At 63.6% G+C, this 20921-nt stretch overlaps 1 protein-coding gene across 1 annotated transcript; it reads right to left on the reverse strand.

The window, feature by feature from the left end:
- Nucleotides 1–1718: 1718 nt before the first annotated feature.
- On the reverse strand, nt 1719–12592 carry KLF16 (KLF transcription factor 16). The gene is made up of 2 exons (XM_067734354.1): nt 11991–12592; nt 1719–4065 (listed from the first exon to the last, which is right to left on the reverse strand). Exons 1-2 carry the CDS (start codon nt 12448–12450, stop codon nt 3764–3766), a joined length of 762 nt encoding a protein of 253 aa, XP_067590455.1. The 5' UTR covers nt 12451–12592; the 3' UTR covers nt 1719–3763.
- Between the last annotated feature and the right edge of the window lie 8329 nt (nt 12593–20921).

The raw sequence follows: 20921 nt of genomic DNA on the forward strand, positions 1-20921 counted from the left end.
CCGTGCAAAGACCCTGGGGCAGGGCCGGGCCTAGCATGTTGGAGGAACAGCTAGAAGGTCCATGTGTCTGGAGCAGAGTGAGCAAGGGGCAGAGAGGGAGGAGGGGAGGGCAGGAAGGGGACGGGGCAGGTCGTGCAGATCCCTGTGGGCCATGGGGAGAGCATGGGCTTTTATCCCCAGGGAGGTGGGAACCTTGCAGGCCTCTGGGCAGAGGAGGGACTGGACCTGGTACAGGTGCTCACTGGCGCCCTGTGGCCACTACAGGGTGGACAGACTGTCAGGAGCTAGGGTGGGAGTCAAGGACCACAGGGGAGGCCATGCTGGTCCAGGTGGGCCATGATGAGGTGGGACCAGGTGGAGGCCGAGGAGGGGGGAGAAGTGGGTGGATTCTGGATATGTTTTGAAGGTAGAGCTCTAGGGAGATTTCCGGGTGGACTGGATGTGGGTGGTGAGACAAAGAGGGGAGTTACGAGTGACCCCAAAGATTTTGGCCTGTACACCTGGAAAGATGAAGCTGCAGTGATGAAGGGAAGCCGACCAAGGCAGACTGGGGGCAGGGGTAAGAACATGCCGGGCCTGGAGTTGAGGGTGAGGTCCAGCTGGCATGGACCAGGGGGTGTCCTCAGCACACCTGGGAAGGAGGGCCAGGGGTCCCGAGGCCACCTGCCAATGAAGCGTCCAGGAGGCAGAGGGGGCATCTTCGAGCTGTTTCCGGGGCACGTGGGAGTGCGACCAAGAGAGACTAAAGGGGGGGCTGCCCGCGTGGACCCAGCATTCCAGGAACCCTGCCACAAAGGAGCAGAGAAGCCTGCCAGAGCTGGAGGGGGACAGGGGTCCAGGGAGCGAGATCTGCGGGCTTTCGGGCCAGATTCCAGGAGAAAGGGAGCAAGGGGAGTGCCAGAGGGAGGCCACCATCGAGTAAAGGCGAGGGCCCCGTGCCCAGGTTGGGGCGACCTTGGCGGCCCCAAGGACAGGACCCTGGGGAGGGGTGGGCCGGAGCCGGTGGTGCAGTACCAGGGGAAGCCACCAGATGGCAGGTCTGCCGCCTTCCCGGGGGCGGGAAGCGGGGAAACCCGTGGGGAGGGTCCGCGCTCCCCCCACCGCAGTCCCCCACACACCATCCGGGCTCTGGAGACCGCTGGAACCTGGGATGCACTCTTCCTAAGAAGGGGTTCAGAGCCCTCACCAGTTTCTCAACGCTCCCGAGGCCCCTTGCCCTCTCAATTGGGAGCCGGCATACAGCAGGCATACACGATACAGGAGCGGCCAGACGATGGGCACAGGAGCCAGGCAGGGGTCGAGGGGAACCTCCGGGGAGGAGCCCTGTCGAGCCCGCGAGTCCTTTAGAGTCTAGAGAAGCGCGGGCTCCCCCCGCCCCCGGTTCCGGAAGGGGGCGGGCAGCGGACGCCCCCGGGCGCCGTGTCACCGCGCCTCGGTTGCCGGGTAACGGAGCCGGAAGGCGGGCTGGGGGCGCAGCTGCTCGAGGCGTGGGTGCCGCTGGACTGCAGCACGCGCCACGCGCAGCAGAGGGTAGCCCCCCCCGCACCTTAGGGCTGGAGGGGCGTTGCCAAGACCGCCACTGGGTCCCCGAATTCACTAGCCCACTGCCTCAGTTTCCCCAAGAGGAGGCTGGGGACCCCATTGGCGAGGGGGACAGAGGGACTCAGAGGGCCCACCGGCTCGGACCAGCGATGGGAAAAACCACAAGGCTCTGGAAATCGGGTTTAAAAAAGACATGTTTAATTAATTAAATACCAGGATGAGGCCAGGCAGGGCAAGGGGAGGGGGGGGTCACCCGAAAGCACAAATCCCTTAGGACTCTACCCCACCACACCTCGAGAGGCCACAGCTAAAATGGCTGGAGCCAGACCCCAATGACCATCGGTCCCTCCAGACTCCTGGACACGGGGGGGGGGGGAGGGGGGCAGGGACAAGTTCTCAGCTCCCTGGGTCCTCAGACCACAGTCCAACCCCCGCGGACATGCACCGGCCAGGGCTGGGACAATGAGGGGGGCGTCCAGACAGACACAAAGGGAAACAAGGCCCGGGCCCGCCCTCTGCCCCCTGGACTAAGGCATCTCACCACCGCGGGAAGATCCTCCGCAGCCCCACCGCCCTCCCCAGGACCCCAGGCACCTGTCCCTGGATCCTGCCAGGGCCGTTCCGGTCCACGCTAGTGCCATCCAAACGCCCCAGCCGCCAACTGGGAGGCAGGAAGGTTCTGGAACACAGAGGGGTGTCACAGACCTCGTGCAGCCAAAGGCGGGATAGGCCTTTTCAGGGTATGGGACAGGGAGCCTGGGTCCCTTCCCATTCCAGGGCCGGGGTCTTCAGTCCCTCTGTCCAAAATGAAATCCAACCGCAGCCACGGTGGGAAGACACCAGGAGGGGACGTGATATCTGTCCTTCCTCATCCTAAGTTCAGACCACGCAGGCCCTCCCCCACACACCCACAAAGCCTGAGGACAACAGACCACCCACCGGGGCCCAGATCAAGGAAGAGATTGGCGCCTGAAAAAATATTCTACCCGGTCCAAAAAAATCGAGCTATCCCAGGGGGTTCGGGGGTCAGCCCTCCCACTTCCCGCCCGCCCGCCCGCGTGGGCGGGACCTCAACCGCTGGTCCAGTGGCCATGCCCGGGGCAGGATGGAGCAAGGGCCCGGGGCCTCCTCACCCCCATCCGCAGGGCGGGGAAGGGGTGCATTTCGCCCGAAGGCTGGCCTGATCCCAAATAGGAAGGATTGATTGTCACGTGATGCTGCACAAGGCCAAAGTCGGGGACTCTTCCCCTTCAGGAGAGGGGAGCCAGCCATCCAAACTGGGGGCCAGCTTCCCCACAGTCTCTCTCACTGACACATTCGCACACCCACCCAGAGGGGCAAGGCAGCCCCCCAAGCCAGCAGACAGCGGAAAATAAATAAGCCTGCAGTAACTCCCATCCGGTGATATTCGCGCCCCGCACCCCGCCCCCACCGTGAGTCAAATTGCTCTTTGGAAGAACCCCCCTTTCTCTCCCTCCCTACCCCAAGTCTCAGAAGCAAAACCGGTACCCCTATGGAAACCCTACGACCTCCCCCGTCCCCACCCACCCAGCCCTCGAGGCCGGGGAGCTGAGGGGCCCCTCCCATGAGCAGTGGGGTAGAACCTGTGGACACCTGAGATTGAGTACCCGAATGGGGGCGGCCGGGCCACACCCCCGTTTCCCTGAACGTCTCCAATGGCTTTCGGTGGGGTGAGGGGCTCCCGGGGCGGGGGATGGGGGGACACGAGGCAGCCCGCGGTAACCCCTGGTTCACCTATGGCTCTTTGCACACTTCATCCCAACCTGGACAGAGGGGCCTGGGGACCAAGTGTGAACACCGGTTAGGGGGTGCCTTTCTTGGGCCACCTCCCCCCAAGGCCCACACGTCCCTCAAAGCAGGGAGGTGGCGAAGGGGGAAGGGGGACGCCTCCTGGCCACCCACCCGGGGTCCCTGTTTAACAGCTGGGAAGAGAGTTAACGATCATGGCTATATACAGACACGGGGCCACTACCCCTCCCGAGAGCAAACTCCAAGGCCCGGATGACCCCGGTCCAGTCTCAGACCCCTCCTTGTTTTCTCGAGGGGGCAAGGGCATCTTGGGGGGCCCTCAGGGGGACACTGGAAGGGGCCGGGCTGGCGGTCAGTCCGTTCCCCGCCCCGGGCCGGGACAGCAGGCGTGTTGCTGGTACTCCATGCCCAGGCCCAGCGGGGGCGCGCTCAGGGCGGCTGGACTGGGACTCTACAGGCCGGCGGGAGCCGGGCTGGGCACCGGGCTGGGCGCGGGGCTGCCCGCCAGGCTGCAGGGCAGCGAGTCGCTGGGCGAGGTGCTGCGGGCGCCCGGGCGCCGGAGCAGTTCCGGGCGGAAGCCGGGGTGGCGGCGCGCGTGCTTGGTCAGGTGGTCGCTGCGGGTGAAGCGCTTGGAGCAGAGCGGGCAGGGGAAGCGCTTCTCGCCCGTGTGCGTCCGATGGTGGCGGGCCAGCTCGTCGGAGCGCGCGAACTTCTTGTCGCAGCCCGGCCAGTCGCAAGCGAAGGGGCGCTCACCTGCGCGGAGGAGGCGGAGGACAGACAGACATTGGTCAATGTCGGGGGAGAGAGGGAGAGGAGGAAGTCCCATCAGATCCCCAAAGGTCCTCGTCATCTGCCTCATCCCTCCCCACCTCGTTCTAGAGGCTGAATTCTGGGCGTGAATTTAAAACGTGTAGATGTTTAAAGAAAACGGCCCCAACTCATTTCGCGAACCCCCGTGAATACTCTCCCCTCTATTTCCTACGACTAATGGTAATCAGACTGGGAGCAGCTGCCATGGGTTGAAAAGAGAATCTACAGAGACCGCGTTCTCCCAGGACCGCGCGCCCGCGCGCCCCCACCCCCAGGAAGGCGCCACCTCGGTGTCATGTGTACTTGGCACACACGTGTCCGCTCCGAACGCACGTCGAGTTTTCGGAGAGGCTTCTTATGCAAACGGGTCCTGCCGTCCCCACTCCCGCGAAACTCCCTTCTGCCCTTCCTGTGGGGGCATTCGGGGTCTCCCAGGTGCTCGCGATCCCAGTCAAGCCCCTTCGTTTTGGAAATGACCACCCCGTGGGGTGCACCGTCTGGGCAGCCTCCCATGCCTTACGCCACTGCTGACCCTCGTGGCCCCTCTACAAGCTGAGGGACATGTGAAGGGACCCCCAACCCCGGCCAACCCCGGGGCCGCACTCGCAGGGTGCGGAGGGACGCAAGGCGAGACGGGGACAGCCCCTGGGTGTGCGCGGGGAAGGGGCGGAGCCCGAGGCAGCCCAGGACTCGCCCCGCCCCAGCGGAGCAAAGGCGAGGGGAGGGGCGGGCCGCCACCGGCAACTTCCTCCGCAGACCCCTCCCACCGCCAAGCCGGCCTCGCCCATCCTGCCCCTGCGGGCCACGGCCTTCCCCGCCTGCCAGTCCCCACCCGCCCATCCCTTGGGGGGGGTCTCCGCCCCGGAACAAGGTCGCCCGACCCCCCTCATCAACCCGGGGGGTCACCCGACCCCCCTCATCAACACATCAACGTCTGTGTTGTCAGCGTGTCCCCAGCCGACCCAGGGGGACCCCCGCCACGCCCCAGGCCCGGGGGCCGTGAAGCACCCAAGAGTTTGCACCCTCCTGGACCCAGCGCCGGGTACCTGGGACCCTGGAATCCCCAGGCGTTGTGTTGCCCAATGCTCAGGGGGTTTGCAGGGTGTGTTGGGGGTGGATAGAGTGTGGACACGTGGGCAGGGTCGCCCCTCGTGGCACTGGACGGAACCCAGCAGAGGAAGAGGGGGAGGCCAGCTGGGGGGCAGGAGGGGGAGCCACAGTGGGGTCAGGGTAGGTTACACACTGGGAGGCCCACACCGAGCACTGGGGACTGCGGTGACCCAGGCTGACCCTGCCTCAGGAAACACGCCCACCGGTGGGGGAGGTGCTGAGGGAGACAGACTGAAGGGTGTCCTCAGCCGAGAATCAGAGAAGCACCTGAAAAGCAGCACCCTAGTGGGGGCGTGCACCGCTGACCAGGAGCCGGAGGTGGGGGCCATGGGACAGACCCGCAGCCGTGGGGTGGGGGGAACCTGCATTCTCAGGGTGACCCAGTGACATCTCTGCTCTGGAAGCTCAAAGCCCGCCCTGGGGAGAGGGCTGGGAGGGGGAAGGGATCGCGAACCACTGAGGGGCACCAGTGGACTTCAGAGGGGCTGCCCAGGAGAGAGCGGGACTAAAACCTCCCCTCCCCCACCCCTTCCTCCTGGTCGCACTCGGACACCACCAGCGAGGCAGAAAAGCGGGGGGGGGGGTCAAAGCCCAGCAGCCTCCCCCAGAAAGTTTCTTGTGGGATACCTGTCGGTTATACTCACGGCTGGGGGAGGGCACGCCCCAGGAGGCTGGGGACCCAGACGCGCTGGTGCCACCTCCCCCAGGGGTCACAGGCCACAATCATGGTGCTGGGGGGAGAGCAACTGTACAAGACCACAGGTGGCCCCAAATCCCTGGGGCCGCCCCCCACACACACACCCCCATGCTTCCCCTGCAACAATCCAGCAGGCAGAGTCTGCAGCCGCTGGGGGAGGGGCCCCGGCGGGGACGTCCTCCATAGAATCACGGGGCTCAAAACAGCCCCAGAAGGTACACCCCACCCCACCCCACTTGGAATCGACAGGTCCCGAGGGCCTAAGTCTGGGGGCGGGGCTGCTGGCTTCCAAGCAAACGGGGGCCTGGGGGAGCGACGCCCCTCCGAGGGGCATGCGGCCTTGTCGCCATCTTGCAGGACGCAGGCGGGGGAGAAGGGGGGGGAGAGGGGGGCCAGCCCGCCACGGGTGCGCCCCACAGTTGGCTCACTTCCCCATTTAGGGCAGCGGGGCCCGCCTCCCGCCCTGCCCTCCCCTCTCTCCGTCCCGCAGCTCTACTTTGCCACCAGCAGGTTGCAAGAGCGGTGCCAGTGCCCGCAGGGGCCGGACGCCTGCAGCCGCCGGGAACACAGCTGCCGCACGTAGCTCAGCGGCGGCAGGGACATCCGCAGCCCCAGCCGGCCCCGCTCACGTGGTCCCGCTCCCGCCGGGGCCGGGGGTCGCCTCGCCGGCTGGCCGCCTGCCAACCCCGCCCCACGCCGGGTTGCTGGGTAGCGCAGCGCACGTGCACACGTGGGTGGCGCGGCCCGGGGCTTGCAGGCTTCCCTCCCCACAACGTCGGGCGGATGCCTGCAGGATGCCAGGGCCTGCCACCCTCTCAGTCCTCTGGCCGGGAAGGGCGGTAACATTCAGAGGCTCAGAGCCGGCATGCCGGGTGCAGCTGCCTGTCTGCTGAGTCCACCTGGGTGCCGGAGGAGGATGCGGTGGGCGGGGCTGCGGTGGACTTGACCCTCTGACTTGGGCTGGGACTAGGGGTGAGCTCAGGACGGCCGGAAAGGAGGTCCTGGCGAACGTGCGCCAGGCCTGGCTCAGTGTGCTCAGCCTTCACGGGGGACAGTGCCCCACCTCCCCGGGCTGGGGCTGGGGGCCAAGGGTCTGACAGCTGACCTTCACTGTGACCTCCTGAGGTCATCACTAACCTAAGAGGGGGGTGTGTGGCCCACAGCCAACCCTTGCGCAAATGCCCACCTACCAGGTGGACTGCACCGGGGGAGAGGCCCAGGTAAGGTAGCATCCCAGGAGAGCTGGAGAAGGCTGGGACTGCAGCAGGTGCGGGGGCAAGGGGCTTCCCAAAGGAGACAGGCCTGAGCAGGCCGCGAAGGACAGTACGGACATACAGCCAAAAGGATTGAAAATTGATGGTGAGGTCCGGGGGTCAGAGCACAGGGTCCCCGTGCGGCTGGCCATCCTGATGGCTTTAACAAAGACCAACCCGTGCGAAGTTCATGTGCTCTGTGATCTTAAATACTCCCTAGACGTTAGCCACCCCCATCTCTCTCCCTGTCCCCGCCCCTCCTGTAGGTTTTCCATTTCAATTGCTCTGCGGTTGCCACCAAAAACCGTAGGCAGGGGTCTTGCAGGCCCTCACCTCCCCACGTGGTACCTGGCAGCAAATCCCATCAGACACCCTTTCAAAATATGTCCAACCCCCCCCCCCCCCCCCCGCCCCAGCTCAGCCCAGGAGTGAGGCGGCAGCCCATCAGCGGGTGCCTGGGCCGCCCAGCCTGTGCTCTGCTCCCTGGCTCGGAGTCGAAGTTGAAGTCTTCACTGTGGCCTCGCTTCTCTGCAGCCCCGGTAGCTGCTCCTCACGCACCGCCTGGAACCTCTCCCCCATCACTCCGTCCCTTCTCTGTGCTAACGTCACCCTTCAGAGCAGACGCTCCTTATCCCGCTGGGGTACCCCCCCCACTGTCCCCGTTCTTGGCTTTCTTATGCTTATGCTCAGTCTCTCCTGGGAATGATATGTGCCCCCCACCTGACCATAAAGCTGACAGCACAGGCCTGGCACACCGTGGGTGCTTAACACATCCGTGGAAAGCGTCTACAAGCCCCAAGAATGACACTCAGGTTGCTACAGCTCCAGCAGCAGCTAACCAGCTAGCTTGCTGGTGCGTCATCTGGTTTACCTCCCCACCCCCCAGGTAGGAGCCACCACTACCCCCGTTTACATAAAAAGCGGGCCACCTGCCACCCCACACCTCTCCTCCCTCCTGGGGAACCCAGGCTGCCCTCGCTTTGCTTCCCCACTCAGACTGGCATCTTCAGCATCGGGGGTGATGGCCCACTCAGTGCCTGTGTGTTCAGGCCCCCCAGAGCATGTGTGTTCCGGAGCCCCGCTGTTCTGGAAACGGGACTGGGTGAGGGTGGCCCCCCTCCCTCCCCGGGAGGCCAGCTCCTCAGGCTGGTATCGTGTGCCAACTCCCGGGCCATCTGGGCCAGCTTTATCAGGGAGCCTGGGTGGGGGGTGGTTATCGCCCCTTGCAAGGTTGGGGGCACCCTCCCCCGCCCCCCAGCTGGGGCACCAGCACCGTGAGCAGTCCCAGCTGCTCGCTGCACCCTGCTGCGGGAGGAGGGGGCTGGGGGGCGGGCAGTCCTGGGCACTCGCACCCCACCCCACGCCCTGGCACTGCCCCATTCTGGCCCCCCAGATAAGCCACCAGTCTCCTGCGCCCCACCTGGCACGCTAGGGGCACTCACAGCTCTGCGAGGCGTGGAGGTGGGGTCTGCTGACTCAGACAGCCCTGGGGGGTGCGGTGGCTACTTCCCCTCTGGGCCTCAGTTTCCCTGTCTGCCTCTCCTCCTGGGGGCCTGTTCAGCAAAGAATACCACCACCACCACCCCCCTTAGGCCGCTCGGCAAACAGGGGTCGCCCTAGCCGCCTCTTGTCCCCCAAGTCCTGGGCCTTGTCCCTCCCACCCAATTCGTGCGGTGGCCCACTGCTCTCCCTCCAACACAGTGGCCCCCCTCCTCGATCCCTCCGCCGGATCCTAATCCCTTCCCCATAAACGGATTTTCCTCTGCAAAGCCGGGCCTGCCCGCCCCCCCCACCTGCCCTTGGGATTAAAGGGCACACTTACCTACTCTGCCCCCTCCCCACCTCCCACCCACCACAGCCGCAGCCCTCCAAATCCACGCCCCAGGGTCCCTGCCCCCACCCCCAGCAGCCAGGGTGCCGGCCCCTCTCCTGGGACACACCCTTCCCTGCTACATCTGACCCCGCGGTGTCGCTCAGCGGCCTCTTCCTACAGGAAGCCTTTTCCTCCATCACCGCTGCTGTCACTGTCCCCCCAGTGTTCCAGGAGTCCCGGGGGACGGGGGCTGGGTCGTCCCCACAGTGCCTCTCACTCACACACTGTAAAGGCTCAGCTACTCTTGCTCTGGCTCAAGCAGACAGGGTTTTACAGGGGGTCTCAGCTGGAGGTATTGCCGCAACGCCCAGGGGACACTGGATGATGTCTGAGAACATATGTCATTGTCACAACGGGGGGTGCTCCAGGTGGGGGCCAGGGAGGCTGCTCAACACCCTACAGTAGCCAGGACGCCCCACACAAACAATGAGCCCCGAAGTCAGCAGGGCCGAAGGGGAGACCCTAGACTAACAGCCCCACTTCCAGATCTCAGCTCCTTGCGGGGAGGGGGCCTGAGCCCACCAGAAGGTGCTGGACACTGGGGGCACTGGGGCAGGGGAGCAGTCCGGAGACAAGGGAGGTTGGGAGAGCGAGGAGTCGATTGCCAGCCTCTCCGCCCCCGCCCCACCTCCCTCCCTCTCCCTCTCGGTATCCACGGCAACCGCGTCAACATCTCCTGCAGCTTCCCAGTCCTTCCGTGCCCCACACTGGAGGCAGGAGAGCTCCTTCTGGGCCAGGGGCTGCGGGCCAGACACAGGGGACCGGAGGACAGCCGTCCCCGCTCCCCCACAGCTGGGTGGCCCTGTGAAGGACCCCATCGCCCCTCCTGGTCTCCCCACCCCAAACCTCTGTGCCAAATGGAGCAGGGATGATGAGGCACCACACTCAACTCGCCTGGCTCCTGCTGGGCCTGCTTGCTCATCTGTAAAATGGGGCCAGGCCAGGATGGGAGCTCTCTTTACTTTGCAGAGAGGAGAGCCGCCATCAGGCAGAGGCGGGTGGAACGGGACTCCCTCCCAAAGGCCCTCGGCGGACAACGGCGCAGCAGACAGCCATCATCTAATTAAAGCTCCTCATCAGATCACTCCCCAGGCCTGCCCCCAGCAGTGGGCAACAAGGTCCAGACAAGCATGGCTTCCCCACCCCAAAACAGGCATAAAAACAGCTGCCCCCTCCCCTGGGGGCTGGAAAAACCCAAAGGCCTTGACACAAACCCTGGGTAGGGTTTGGTGGTCCTGAGCACTAAACAGATGCTGAATTAGCAATCACTGAGCACAAAGGTGCCCCAAACCCTCCAAAACCGGCACCAAAGGTGCCTAGGTGCACGACTTTCACTCTCAGGAGCAGCACCCCCCCCACCCCAGGGCCCAGCACCATTATTATCCAGGGGGCAGGGCATGGGGGGATGGCACCCTACCCTTCCCCACCCATCACTGGGACACCCCAACTCAGTCCCCTGGGCCTCGCTTTCTCTTTAAAACCAGAATGGCAATACTGACATCCAGGCGCTCGACAAGGAATCCTTTCTCCCCCAAAGGCTTAGGGAGGCGGCCAGTACTGCCTGGGGGCCCACGGAGGTTCTCAAGGATCCCAGAATACCCTGGGGAAGTGTCCCTACAGAGCCACAGTGGGAAGGGGGGTGGCCACCCCCTTCACCAGACCCAGAGACTCAAACAGAATGTGGAAAAAAACAAACCAAACTAGAGCACTAGGGGGTCTGAGCCACTCTCAGGGGTCACACCATCCATGTCTCTGCCACAATGCTAGGTCCAACCCCGCTTCCATGCACCCGCTCCACGTGTTCCTACAGTGGGAGCGTGTCCACTGAGTCAAGCTGATGCACCCTACTGCCCGACGTGACCCCCATAACGGCCCTCAGAAGAAGGCAGCCCGGAGGCGGTAGGTAATGTGCTAGAAACGGACAGAACCACCAAGTCCAAGTGCACGCCCACCCAGCCCCCCTGCCCTTTCCAACAGAAGGAACACCTCCAATGTTCAAACTCAGGCTGGTGACCAAGGCCCACCATCCCCAGACCCCCAGCCCAAGAGAAAATCCTCAGGGTTGAGGGTGGGACTCCGTGGGGAGGACTGGGGGGACCCACAGGAGGACAAAGAGGGGGTGACAGAGTGAAAGGGTGGCCAGAGCCCCCCTACCTCCGGCTCCCTAGCGGCCCTTCCCCACCCCCGGCTGGGCTGTGAGACGTGACAGTGTCGCGCGGAACCCACCCCCGCCCCCAAGCCTTCCCGGCTCCCGCTGCAGGCGGGGGCGTGGGGGGGACCCAGGAAGCTGCGAAACGCACTGAGGACGTGACACCCTTAGGGGTCCCCCTCCTCCCCAGACTCAAGCCCTAACCCGCACTCCCAGCCCTGCCTTCCGCGTTATTAAAATACATATAAAGGAAAAAAAAACGTGTCGGGCACCCCCCAACCTGGCTCTGCACCAGGCGCTCCGCCGCTCTCTGGGGTGAATCCTCGCGGCCACCTCGGAGGCAGCGCGCGGTTCCTCCTGCCTTTCTACAGAGAAGGAAACCAAGGCAGGAGAGAGAACGAGAACCTCAGAATTGGACGCTCCGACCACGATACCCACCAACCAGATCCGAAACCAACGGAAAATAAAAGAGAAACGAGGCCGAGAGCGAAGGAGACTGCCCGGGAGCCCCGATCCCGCCCGCGGACCCCGCCGCGACGCGCGCCCCGCAAGCCGCTGCCGCTGCCTCGGCGCCCGCCATCCGCTCGCCGCCCGACCGCGTGGCCGCCACGCCCCCCGCGCGCGCCCCACCCACCAAGGCCCCGCCCTCCCGGCCGGCGCGGCGGCGGCCCGGGCGCGCCCCCCTCCCCGCCCCCGACGCGCCACGCAGTTTCGGGGTCCCGGCGGGGGGGTGGGGGGAGCGCGGGAGGCCGCCCTCGCGCGGGCCGGGCGCGCGGCCAGACTCACCTGTGTGCGTCCGCAGGTGCGACTTGAGGTGGGAGGACTTGTAGTACGCCTTGGCGCAGCCCGGGAAGGGACAGCGGTGGCTCTTGGCGGCGGCGGGCGCGGCGCCGGGGGCGCGGCCGGAGGACGGGGACGAGGCGGCCGAAGAAGAGGAGGCGGGCGAGGCGCCCCCCGGAGCGGCGCCGGGCCCGCCGCGCAGGTCGGCCAGGATGCTGGCGGCCAGCAGGTGGGGTGCGGCGGCGGCGGCGGCGCCTGGGCCTGGGCCCGGGACGACGGGGGCCGGCGGCGGCGGCCCCGGGGGCCCGGGCGGGGCGGCCTCGCGGCGCGGCGCGCGCACATCCAGGCCAGCGGCCGGGCCCGCGCCCTCGGGGCCCGGTCGCCCGCGGTGCACCACGGCGCCTGAGGAGATGGCCATGAGCACGTCGGCGGCGAAGTAATCCACGCACGCCACGGCTGCCGACATGCCAGGCAGGGGCGGGCGGCGCGGCCGAGCGGGCGGAGCGGAGGCGGCGGGAGCGGCGCCCGTCCGGCCGGCGGCGGCTGATCGAGTGCGGGAGGCGGAGGAGGAGGAGGAGGAGGAGGCCGGCGCGCGCCGCCGCCGCCGCCGCCCGCGCTCGGCCTGCCCCGCCCCGCCTGACGCGCCCTGACGCACCGGAGCCCGCGGGGGCGGCCGCGGCCCGCCCCGCCCGGAGGACGCCCCCTCGGGGCGCACGGCCACGCCCCCCGCCTGGCGCGCCCTCCACCACCCTGCCCGCTGCGCGCGGCCGCCGGGGGCGGGGCCGGGCCGAAGGAGCCGCCCCCTGGCGCGCCTACTCTGGCAACGGAGTACGCCTTCCCTCCTTCTCCGAGTGCTCCTTCCCCACGCGGGGCGCCAGGCCGGGGAGCCAGCCCCCTCTGGCCCTCCCTTCCCCCTGCGGCCACCCCTGGTCCGCTTCCCCGAGCACCTTCTCCTCACACCAGGAAGCTCCGCCCGGTCCCCGCTACGGTCCCGCCTCCGGGGCGCGCCCCGCCCCGTCCCGGCACGCCCCTCCCTCCTCGGAGGGCCACGCCCCCTAGGGCGCGCCCCTCCCTGCTCGGCGCGCGCCCCGCCTCCCCGCGGGCTCGCCCACCCCACGCTGGGGCGCGCGGCCGGCGGGGGCCCGCCCCTTCCTCGGACGCTTCCACCCTGGCCTGGGCGCGCCCCAGGTCAAGATGGGGGAGGGGTCGTTCCCCACGTGGCCCGGTGGGGGTGCGGAAGCGGCTAGCCCCGCCCCCCGGCCACGTGCGCGACCCTTCCCCCTCTTCTCCCCAGTTTGTGGCCCTGCTCGACCGCGCGCCCCCTGCCTTCTCTCGCCCGCTTGCTTTCATGGTGGGTGTCCCCCTCGCCGCTCCCGGAGACCCGCAGCTAGGCAGGGGAGGGGAGGACTCCCCGCCTGGTAGCGTCGAGCTAACGTGCGCTCGTTCCTCTTTTTTTGACCCATTCGGGAGTGAAGATGGTTGGGGTCACAAAGGGTGGGGCTCGGGGTGCTTTGGGTTGGAAGAGTGGGTCGGCCCCGCCAGAACAAGGGGGTCGGGAACATCAGTACCGGCGCCAGTCAGGGATCTTTGGGGCGCAGACGGGGCAAGTGGGGCCTCGGCAAGACCCCGAGGACGTCCTGGCCAAGTTGTTTAATGTCGATGACGCCAGGAACGCAGATGCCCGGGGTCCGCCCAACCCTCAGGTCTGAAGCAGCGGGCGCGGGGAAGTGGGGCGATGGGGTGGTCCCCTGCATTGCGATCACGCCCCCGCCCCTTCCTAGGCAGGCCACGGGGACCGTGCAGTGGCAGGAGCGGCCTCCAGGGGACCTTCCTGCACGGGTTCTTGTTTTCTCGGTGACCCGCCCTGAGCTGGGTGTGGACAGAGGCCGGGGGCTCTAGCCCAGACCCCATCCCGGGACTGAATACTCACCCTGGCCACCTGCAACACATACCCCCTCCACGCGCTGGCTGACAAGGCCTGGCTCCGCCCCATGCGTCCCCCTGGTCTAGGCCCGACCATCCTTGGTGGTGCCAGCTTGTGCCAGCCTCCTCTGGGGGCCCGCCCTTGCACAAGGGTGGACAGAGGGAGGGAGAGGAGAGGGGCATTGGAGCAATGACTTCAGGCTTCAGAGAGGAGACGCCGCTTCTTCCTTTAACAGATGAGCCCACTCCCACTCCAGGTGGGCACTTGGTGGGCGCCGGCTGTCAGCATTCCTGCTGGCCGGGGCCTCCTGTGCCTTTGAAAGTCTAAGAGGGTGGCCCACCTGGGCAGGCCCCCACCCTCCACCATCTCAGCACAGCCACCCGCAGGTCTTCCCCAAGTCCCTGTGCCTGGCCTCTCCCAAGTCCAGACAAGGCAGGAAGTGCTTTGCAGGCTGCCCCCATAGGCCCCAACTCACCCCAGCATGTGGGGAAGAAGCAGGACAAGAAAGATGCCGGGACCCTTTGTTCGTTCCTTCCACTGATGTTTATAGGACCCCGAGCAAGATCTCCCCAGTGGCTTTGCCCTCCAGGGGCTCAGAGTCTAGGGCAAGGCAGCTGGGACTCAAGACAGTGGCACAGCGGATGGACACGGGCCTGGCAAGTGGAAGAAGTGGGGGTAGCATCCCAGAGATGGCTCCACCTGGGGCCTGCAGTTCAAGGGAGCAGCCACGGGAAACTGGGGCAATAACTTCCCACAGGCAAGCGAGGGGTGGACCATGGCAAAGCAGGGCTTAGGACTGCCGTCCCGGCTGTGCCTGGCAGATCTCACGGCCCCAGACAGACCATTTTCTCAGAACCCCAGGTGTGCACTCGCTCCCACGGATAATCAGGGTCTTGGACCTGTGGCTTTCTTCCACGGACCACTTGTGCAGGCAGGAGACCCCAGGCGGGGGACCACACTCCACCCACAGTGTTTCTGTTCACACCCCAGGCCCCGGGGGATGCCTGGGTGACCCCTGATGACCCCCCCCTGCCCCACCTTGACCCCATGCCCACCTCTGCCTTATGTTTTGTCACCCTATCCTCACTACAGCCCTTCAGGAGTTGTCACCCCATTTCATAGATGAAGACATCAAGGCTGGGAGAGGTCTCAGAAGTGGCCTGAAGTGGCTGGCCCATGTGGAAGAGCTAGGAGGCAGCAGAGGGTTTAGGGGCCTGAGCTTCTGTCCTGGCCGGGGCACCCACACAGAGGTCAGTCCCTTCTTTCTCCAGACCTCAGTTTCCTCACCTGTAGATGGGGGCCCATCTCTAGCCTTCCCTTCTGGCACCAACGAGTTCAGGGGGGCTCTCGCCAGACCACAAGGCCCATGGAGCCAAGCTGGGCAGAAGCAGACACAGGGAGGTGTGGAAGGGAAGGGGGCTCAGAGGGTGAGCCTTCCAGCTGCCAGTGAGGGGAAGGCAATATAAAGTGGAGCGCATTGGAAACATGGATGCCCTGGGGCCCCAACAGGTCAGAGTGGGAATCTAGGCTCGTGTACCTGCGTGTACATCTGTGTGTCTGTATGTGTAGACATTCCGGAAGGACCATAGCTTTTTTTTTCTTTTAAAGACAGTGAACTCTTTACTTTTTGTCTTAATAGTACTTTCTGTATAGTTCAACCTTTTTTTTAATCCATGTGGATTTATTACTTTTATTTTCTTTAAATGTCAGTAGATATCTAGGCAGTGCAATTATGGGCCATGGGCCCTTTCCTTTCATACTTTTCCATATGAAAAGTTTTTTTCTTTGTTTTGGACATGCCATGCGGCTTGCAGGATCTTGGTTCCCCCAGCAGGGATCAAACCTGGGCCCCGGCAGTGAAAGCACAGAGTCCTAACCACTGGACTGCCGGGAAAGTCCCTGAAAAGTTATCTTCTAAATAACTCCCCCGCTTTGGTGTGGGCTGGGCTGAGGACAGTAACCTGCTTGTGGGGAAACCTGGGGACCCCACCTTAGCCAGGAGGTCAAGGTCGTCTTCAGGGTGTCAGCAATCCCCAGTGGGATGTAATGAGAAGGGCACCTCACTTCTGGGTGTTCTTCCCTATACCCATAGCCCTGGTCTGATCACGAGAAAACCTCAGAAAGGCCCAGATTAGGGGACATTTACAGAAATTCCCGACTGGTCCCCAAACTGTCAAGGCCATGAAAAACCAGGAAAGACTGCAGGAGCGTCACAGGTTTTAAGAGGGTAAGGAGACATGATGACTGAAGGCCATGTGGGCTGCTGGGTCGGACGCTGGAACAGAACAGGACGTTAGTGGGAAAACTGCGGAGACAGGGAAAAAAGTCTGGAGCGTGAGAATGGGCAGGTACACAAGTTAGTCCTTGGTTTTCACAAGACCCTCCCACGAGGGGCGCTGGGGGAAGGCTAGACATGGCAGCTTTTCTGTAAACCCCAAACTAGTCCGAGGTGAACATTTGAAATTAAACACGAGGAGTGGATGCTAGCAGTCCACATCGGAGGCACCAGGAGTTCTACATTTTCACAGCTGTGTACAGAGCTGTCACAGCTGTAAATGTGGTACCTTGTGACCCAGCAATTCCACTCCTGCAAAGGTACACAAAAAATATTTTTTCTTTTTTAAAGCCGTGCACCGTGCGGGATCTTAGTTCCCCGACCAGGGATCGAACCCGTGCCCCCTGCATTGGGAGCACAGAGTCTTAACCACTGGACCACCAGGGAAGCCCCCATCCCTGTTTATTTCTAACTTGTGTCAGATTACTCACCGTGGTCCTAGGGGTTGGTCACACATAGGAGGTGCAGAAGGCCCCAGCCCAGGCCTAGCCGGGCAGTGGGCATGTGGCTAACTTCCCCCACAGGAGGTGCCAGGTCCCTGCTCCCAGCTTCTGGGGAGAGACCCAGCCCACCCGCCCACCCCCGCAACCCGTCCCTTCTCTAGGAGCGGGAGGGGGCGGGTATGGCCTGAGCCCCGTGAATTCCCTCCCCAGGGCCCCTGCTCATCCTCCATTCCTTGCTGGCCTGGGACCAACCCCTGGAAAGCAGGGGCTTCTGGAGGAAAGTTTCAGATGGCCAGATGCAGTGGGGGCCACCTATGGGCCTGGCCTCCTTGTGCCCTGCTGGGGGAGATGACAAGCCCTCTTCAAGGCCCTCTCCTGTAACGTGGGTTGCGCGGCGCTCTGCTGGGCTTCAGAGAGCACCTGGTTCGGCTCCTCCCAGCGATGACCATGACCACAGACAGGCCCATCCCTTCCACCTCACCTGGACGTGCTGTGGACACGTCCCAAGTGTGGTCCAGGGGCAGTGGTCCAGGGCAGTGGTCCCTGTGTCCCAAGACCACTTGAGCACCAGAGAGCCCAGGCCTGAGTCCTGTCAGGGTCCCAGGCCTTCTTCTCTGGGCAGCTTGGCCAGAGCAATCTCCCCTGAAGTTGGGACAGTGGGGACGGCGACCCCAGTAGCCCAGGGTTGTCGTCGTGAAGATCCACTGCACACGGCAGGAGCTTCGAAACTTAAGGGGGACGCTGATGCTGGGCTGGCACTCCCACCTGACGGAATCGCACAATTAACACGTTGGCCCTGCACCCTGACCGTGAAGCATACAGACAAGTGCCTGCCCTGGGGGAGCGCCCAGGCCCTGGGTCAGGGTGCCGGGGGCCCTGAGGGGTGGCACCCACCACGAGGCCCCATCTCAGATCTGGGCCCTGGGGGGACCACAGCTCCTCACATAACCTTAGCCACTACGCGTCAGGGAGGACACTGAACTCCCCATCCTCTTCTGGGACCCCTGGGGCCCCCCAGTTAACACGAAGACAGCAGAACCAGAGGGGTGGGTCCCACCAGTTCAGCCTGATGGGGGGTGGGCAGTGAAGCAGGGTCGCCGGAGGAAGGAAGGGAGGATGGACGGAGGGCCCTCGGGGGCTGGGCCCTGCAGGAAGTCCAGTCGGGGCTCCTGAGGGCGAGGGGCATGCGCACAACCCGGACCCCACCCTCGGGGAGGGGCCTGTGCCTGGCTGAGGCAGCCCCACCCCCTGGGCGGGCTGTGTCCCCCGGGGTCTCTGGGTGCCAGGCGTGCCTAGGCCGCGGATCAGAGAGCCTGGACCCTGGTTCCGGGACCCAGGGGCCAGGTGTCAGGTGAGGTGCGCCAGGCCAGGTGTCGAGCGGAGGACGCGAGGCTCTGGGGAGCCGGGGGGCGCCTGCTGAGCAGCGCAAGAACGCTGCCCGGTGTGAACACGTGTGTCCTGGGAAATTCACAAAATGGAGAACCGAAAGTTGGCCCTTGTCCCAGGCGGCCTGGCTCATGGGCCGTACCAAGTGGAAAGGAAGGGGGGGGTGCATCCCGGAAGGTACCACTCCCCCATCACAGCCCCTGCGGTTCAGAGGCTGAGCCCCTCAGAGGCACCCCCCGTGGGAAAGGCGAGTCCCCCGCAGAAGGGCAGAGCCCGCCGGCCGGGCCAGCCTGAGGAGCCCCTGGCCTTAGCTTATCCCTTCCTTGCAATGGGCAGGCACCGGCGAGTAAAGCACTGTGCCGACCTCAAGCAAGGTCAGCACCTCGCACTGTGACTGTACATGGGGGCCAGGGGGGAGGCCCCAAAGGCTTAAGTTTTCAGAATCCTATCTGTCAGAACTAGCATTACAGGGAACATGTTCAAGCCGTCAGCTATTTATTATGACAGAACTTTTCTTGATTTTCACGAGGGGAGTTGGGGCCTCCAGACAGTAAAGAAGTCAGCAGGGTTCAGGATGACTGGGGTGATAGAGTCTAGAAACAGAGCCCCGGACATGGAGAGCCCCGGACATGGAGAGCCCCTCGTGCGTGCGGTAAAGGCGGTGCTTCAGTCGGGGAAAAGAATGGCTTTATCGGGAAATGGCTTTGGGGTCGAACGATTTGGGAAAAAGCAGGTTGGGTTCCTACCTTACTCCTTCTCAGAAGTCCTTTCTAGAGTTAGACCAAAAATTTAAATACATATTTAGAAAACAAACCATTATATTTACATAAGAAAACATCAAACGTTTTACAATCGTGGAGTAGGGAAGATATCTCTGAGCACTATACAAAATGCAGAAGCCATATTGATAAGGTAATGACTGATAACGATTTTAAGTGCCTGGCAAAACTAAATAAATAAAATTAACAAACAAACGAAAAAAAAAACCAAAGAAACCCACACACAATCCAAGTCAAACACGAATGACAAGTTGGAAAAAATATATATCTTTTTTAAGACAGTGGGCTAATTTTCTTCGTCTGTAAAGTGTTCCTATAAAACAGTAAACCAAGAACCCAACAGAACCCAACCCAAGAACCCAATAGTAACATCAAGAACCCAATGGACAAAGAATGTGAAATACAAATGGCTTTTTAAGAATATACATGTTTATAATAGACTTCCAGTTTCAAAATGATTATATTAGTGGTAGAAATGATCAACATAAAAACAAATCTGACAGAAGCACTGAGATGTTTGATTATACTTCTAGGAAACACAAATGAAGCTACAATGAAATACTATTTTAAGGGCTCACATACCCATTTAGAGTTCTATGGAAAGCCCTTGGATCTAGTCCTTCTGTATTAAGGAATTCAGCCTCCAGAAGTACTCGTACTTGGGTAGGAAGATATTTGTACGAGGATACTGGACCTAGCATTGCCTGCTACAGAAGACTGGAAAAAACCTACATCTCAACCAACAAGAAACAGGATGAATAAATTATAGTGCTAATAAACTGGCGTGGCCACCAGGAGGACTGGATCCAGTCTATCTATGTAGGGGAAACTCAACACTCTCCAAGGCACGCTGAGTAAGAGGATCACACTTTTGTATAAACTCATTAGGTACACATGCACTTTCTTTGTTGACACATAAGAAACTGCTTCCTCTCTGCCCCAGTGGAGGGGAGCACTTGAGGTCAGGGGTGGGAAGAACACTGAGTTTTCACCCAACACTCTTCTATACTCTGAATTACCCTGTGTGTCTGAAAACATTTTTGTTCAATCGTGAGCCGTCGCTTTGGACTTGCTGCACTGCGGAGCCCCGGCACTCAGGGAACTTACATTCTGATGGGGTGAAAAGACGGCGGGCTCTTGTGACACGGGCAGCAGTGGGGTCAGTGGGAGCACAGGGCTGGGGGGCGGCTTCGAGGAAGAAATACTGCAGCGGGAGGCTGAGGAGCCGGACGTGCTGAGGGGGATCGGCAAAGGCCGGGCCATAGTGGCGGCACGTCGGTCACGAGGACCACTCCGTGCAAAGGCCCCGCGGCGGAAAGGACCCGATGCTCTCTGCTCCCGAGAGAACACACCCCACGTTCAGTTTTGCTCCTAGACGTCCTGGCTTATCAAACACGAGCCTAGCCTCCCAGCGGGAGGGCCCGTGGGGCTCGGGAGGGTCAAGGCCGGGCACCGTCCTGGGTCAGGGACGGCGTGCCCGGGGCCACTCCCGGCTCTTCCAGCGCCCCAGGCCCGAGGGCCAGCTGTGAGCCACAGAGAGCGCTGACACACACCCGCCGCCGTCGGCCGGCCCGCTAGGCGCGCCCCCACGACCGGGACGGCGGCAAGGGCAGGGCCGGCCAGCCGGAGCCCCAGCCGCTGCCACTTACCGCGCACGCCGCGGTCTCCTCGCGCTTCGCCACCCACCGCCTCCGCCGTGCGCGCGCCACCCCACTTCCGCTTTCGCCCGGCCGCGCCCCTTGCCGTCTTCCCCGCCCCCAGGCCGAAGCACTGCCCCCTCTTAAAGGGGCCGCGGACCCCGAGGGGCCGAGGCGGAAGCATCGCCGGCTCCCGGCCTCGCCACTGCCTAGTGTCGCCACACACGCCGAGCCGCCGCCCGACCTCGCGGTGGATGACAGGCCTCTGAGGCCTTACCCACTCTAGAGTGCCGCCCTTGGAGGTCGCAGGGGGTACTCCGGAGGCCGTTGATGAGCCAGGCGTCTGGCCAGGGTCCAGGGTGACGCGGACCGACCCTGTCTTCAAGGGCACCCCGGGCGGAGGATACAACTCAGACCAAGGTCCGGAGGCGTG

The sequence above is a fragment of the Pseudorca crassidens genome, chromosome 3 (genome assembly GCF_039906515.1).
Source record: "Pseudorca crassidens isolate mPseCra1 chromosome 3, mPseCra1.hap1, whole genome shotgun sequence".
NCBI classification, from domain to species: Eukaryota; Metazoa; Chordata; class Mammalia; order Artiodactyla; family Delphinidae; genus Pseudorca; species Pseudorca crassidens.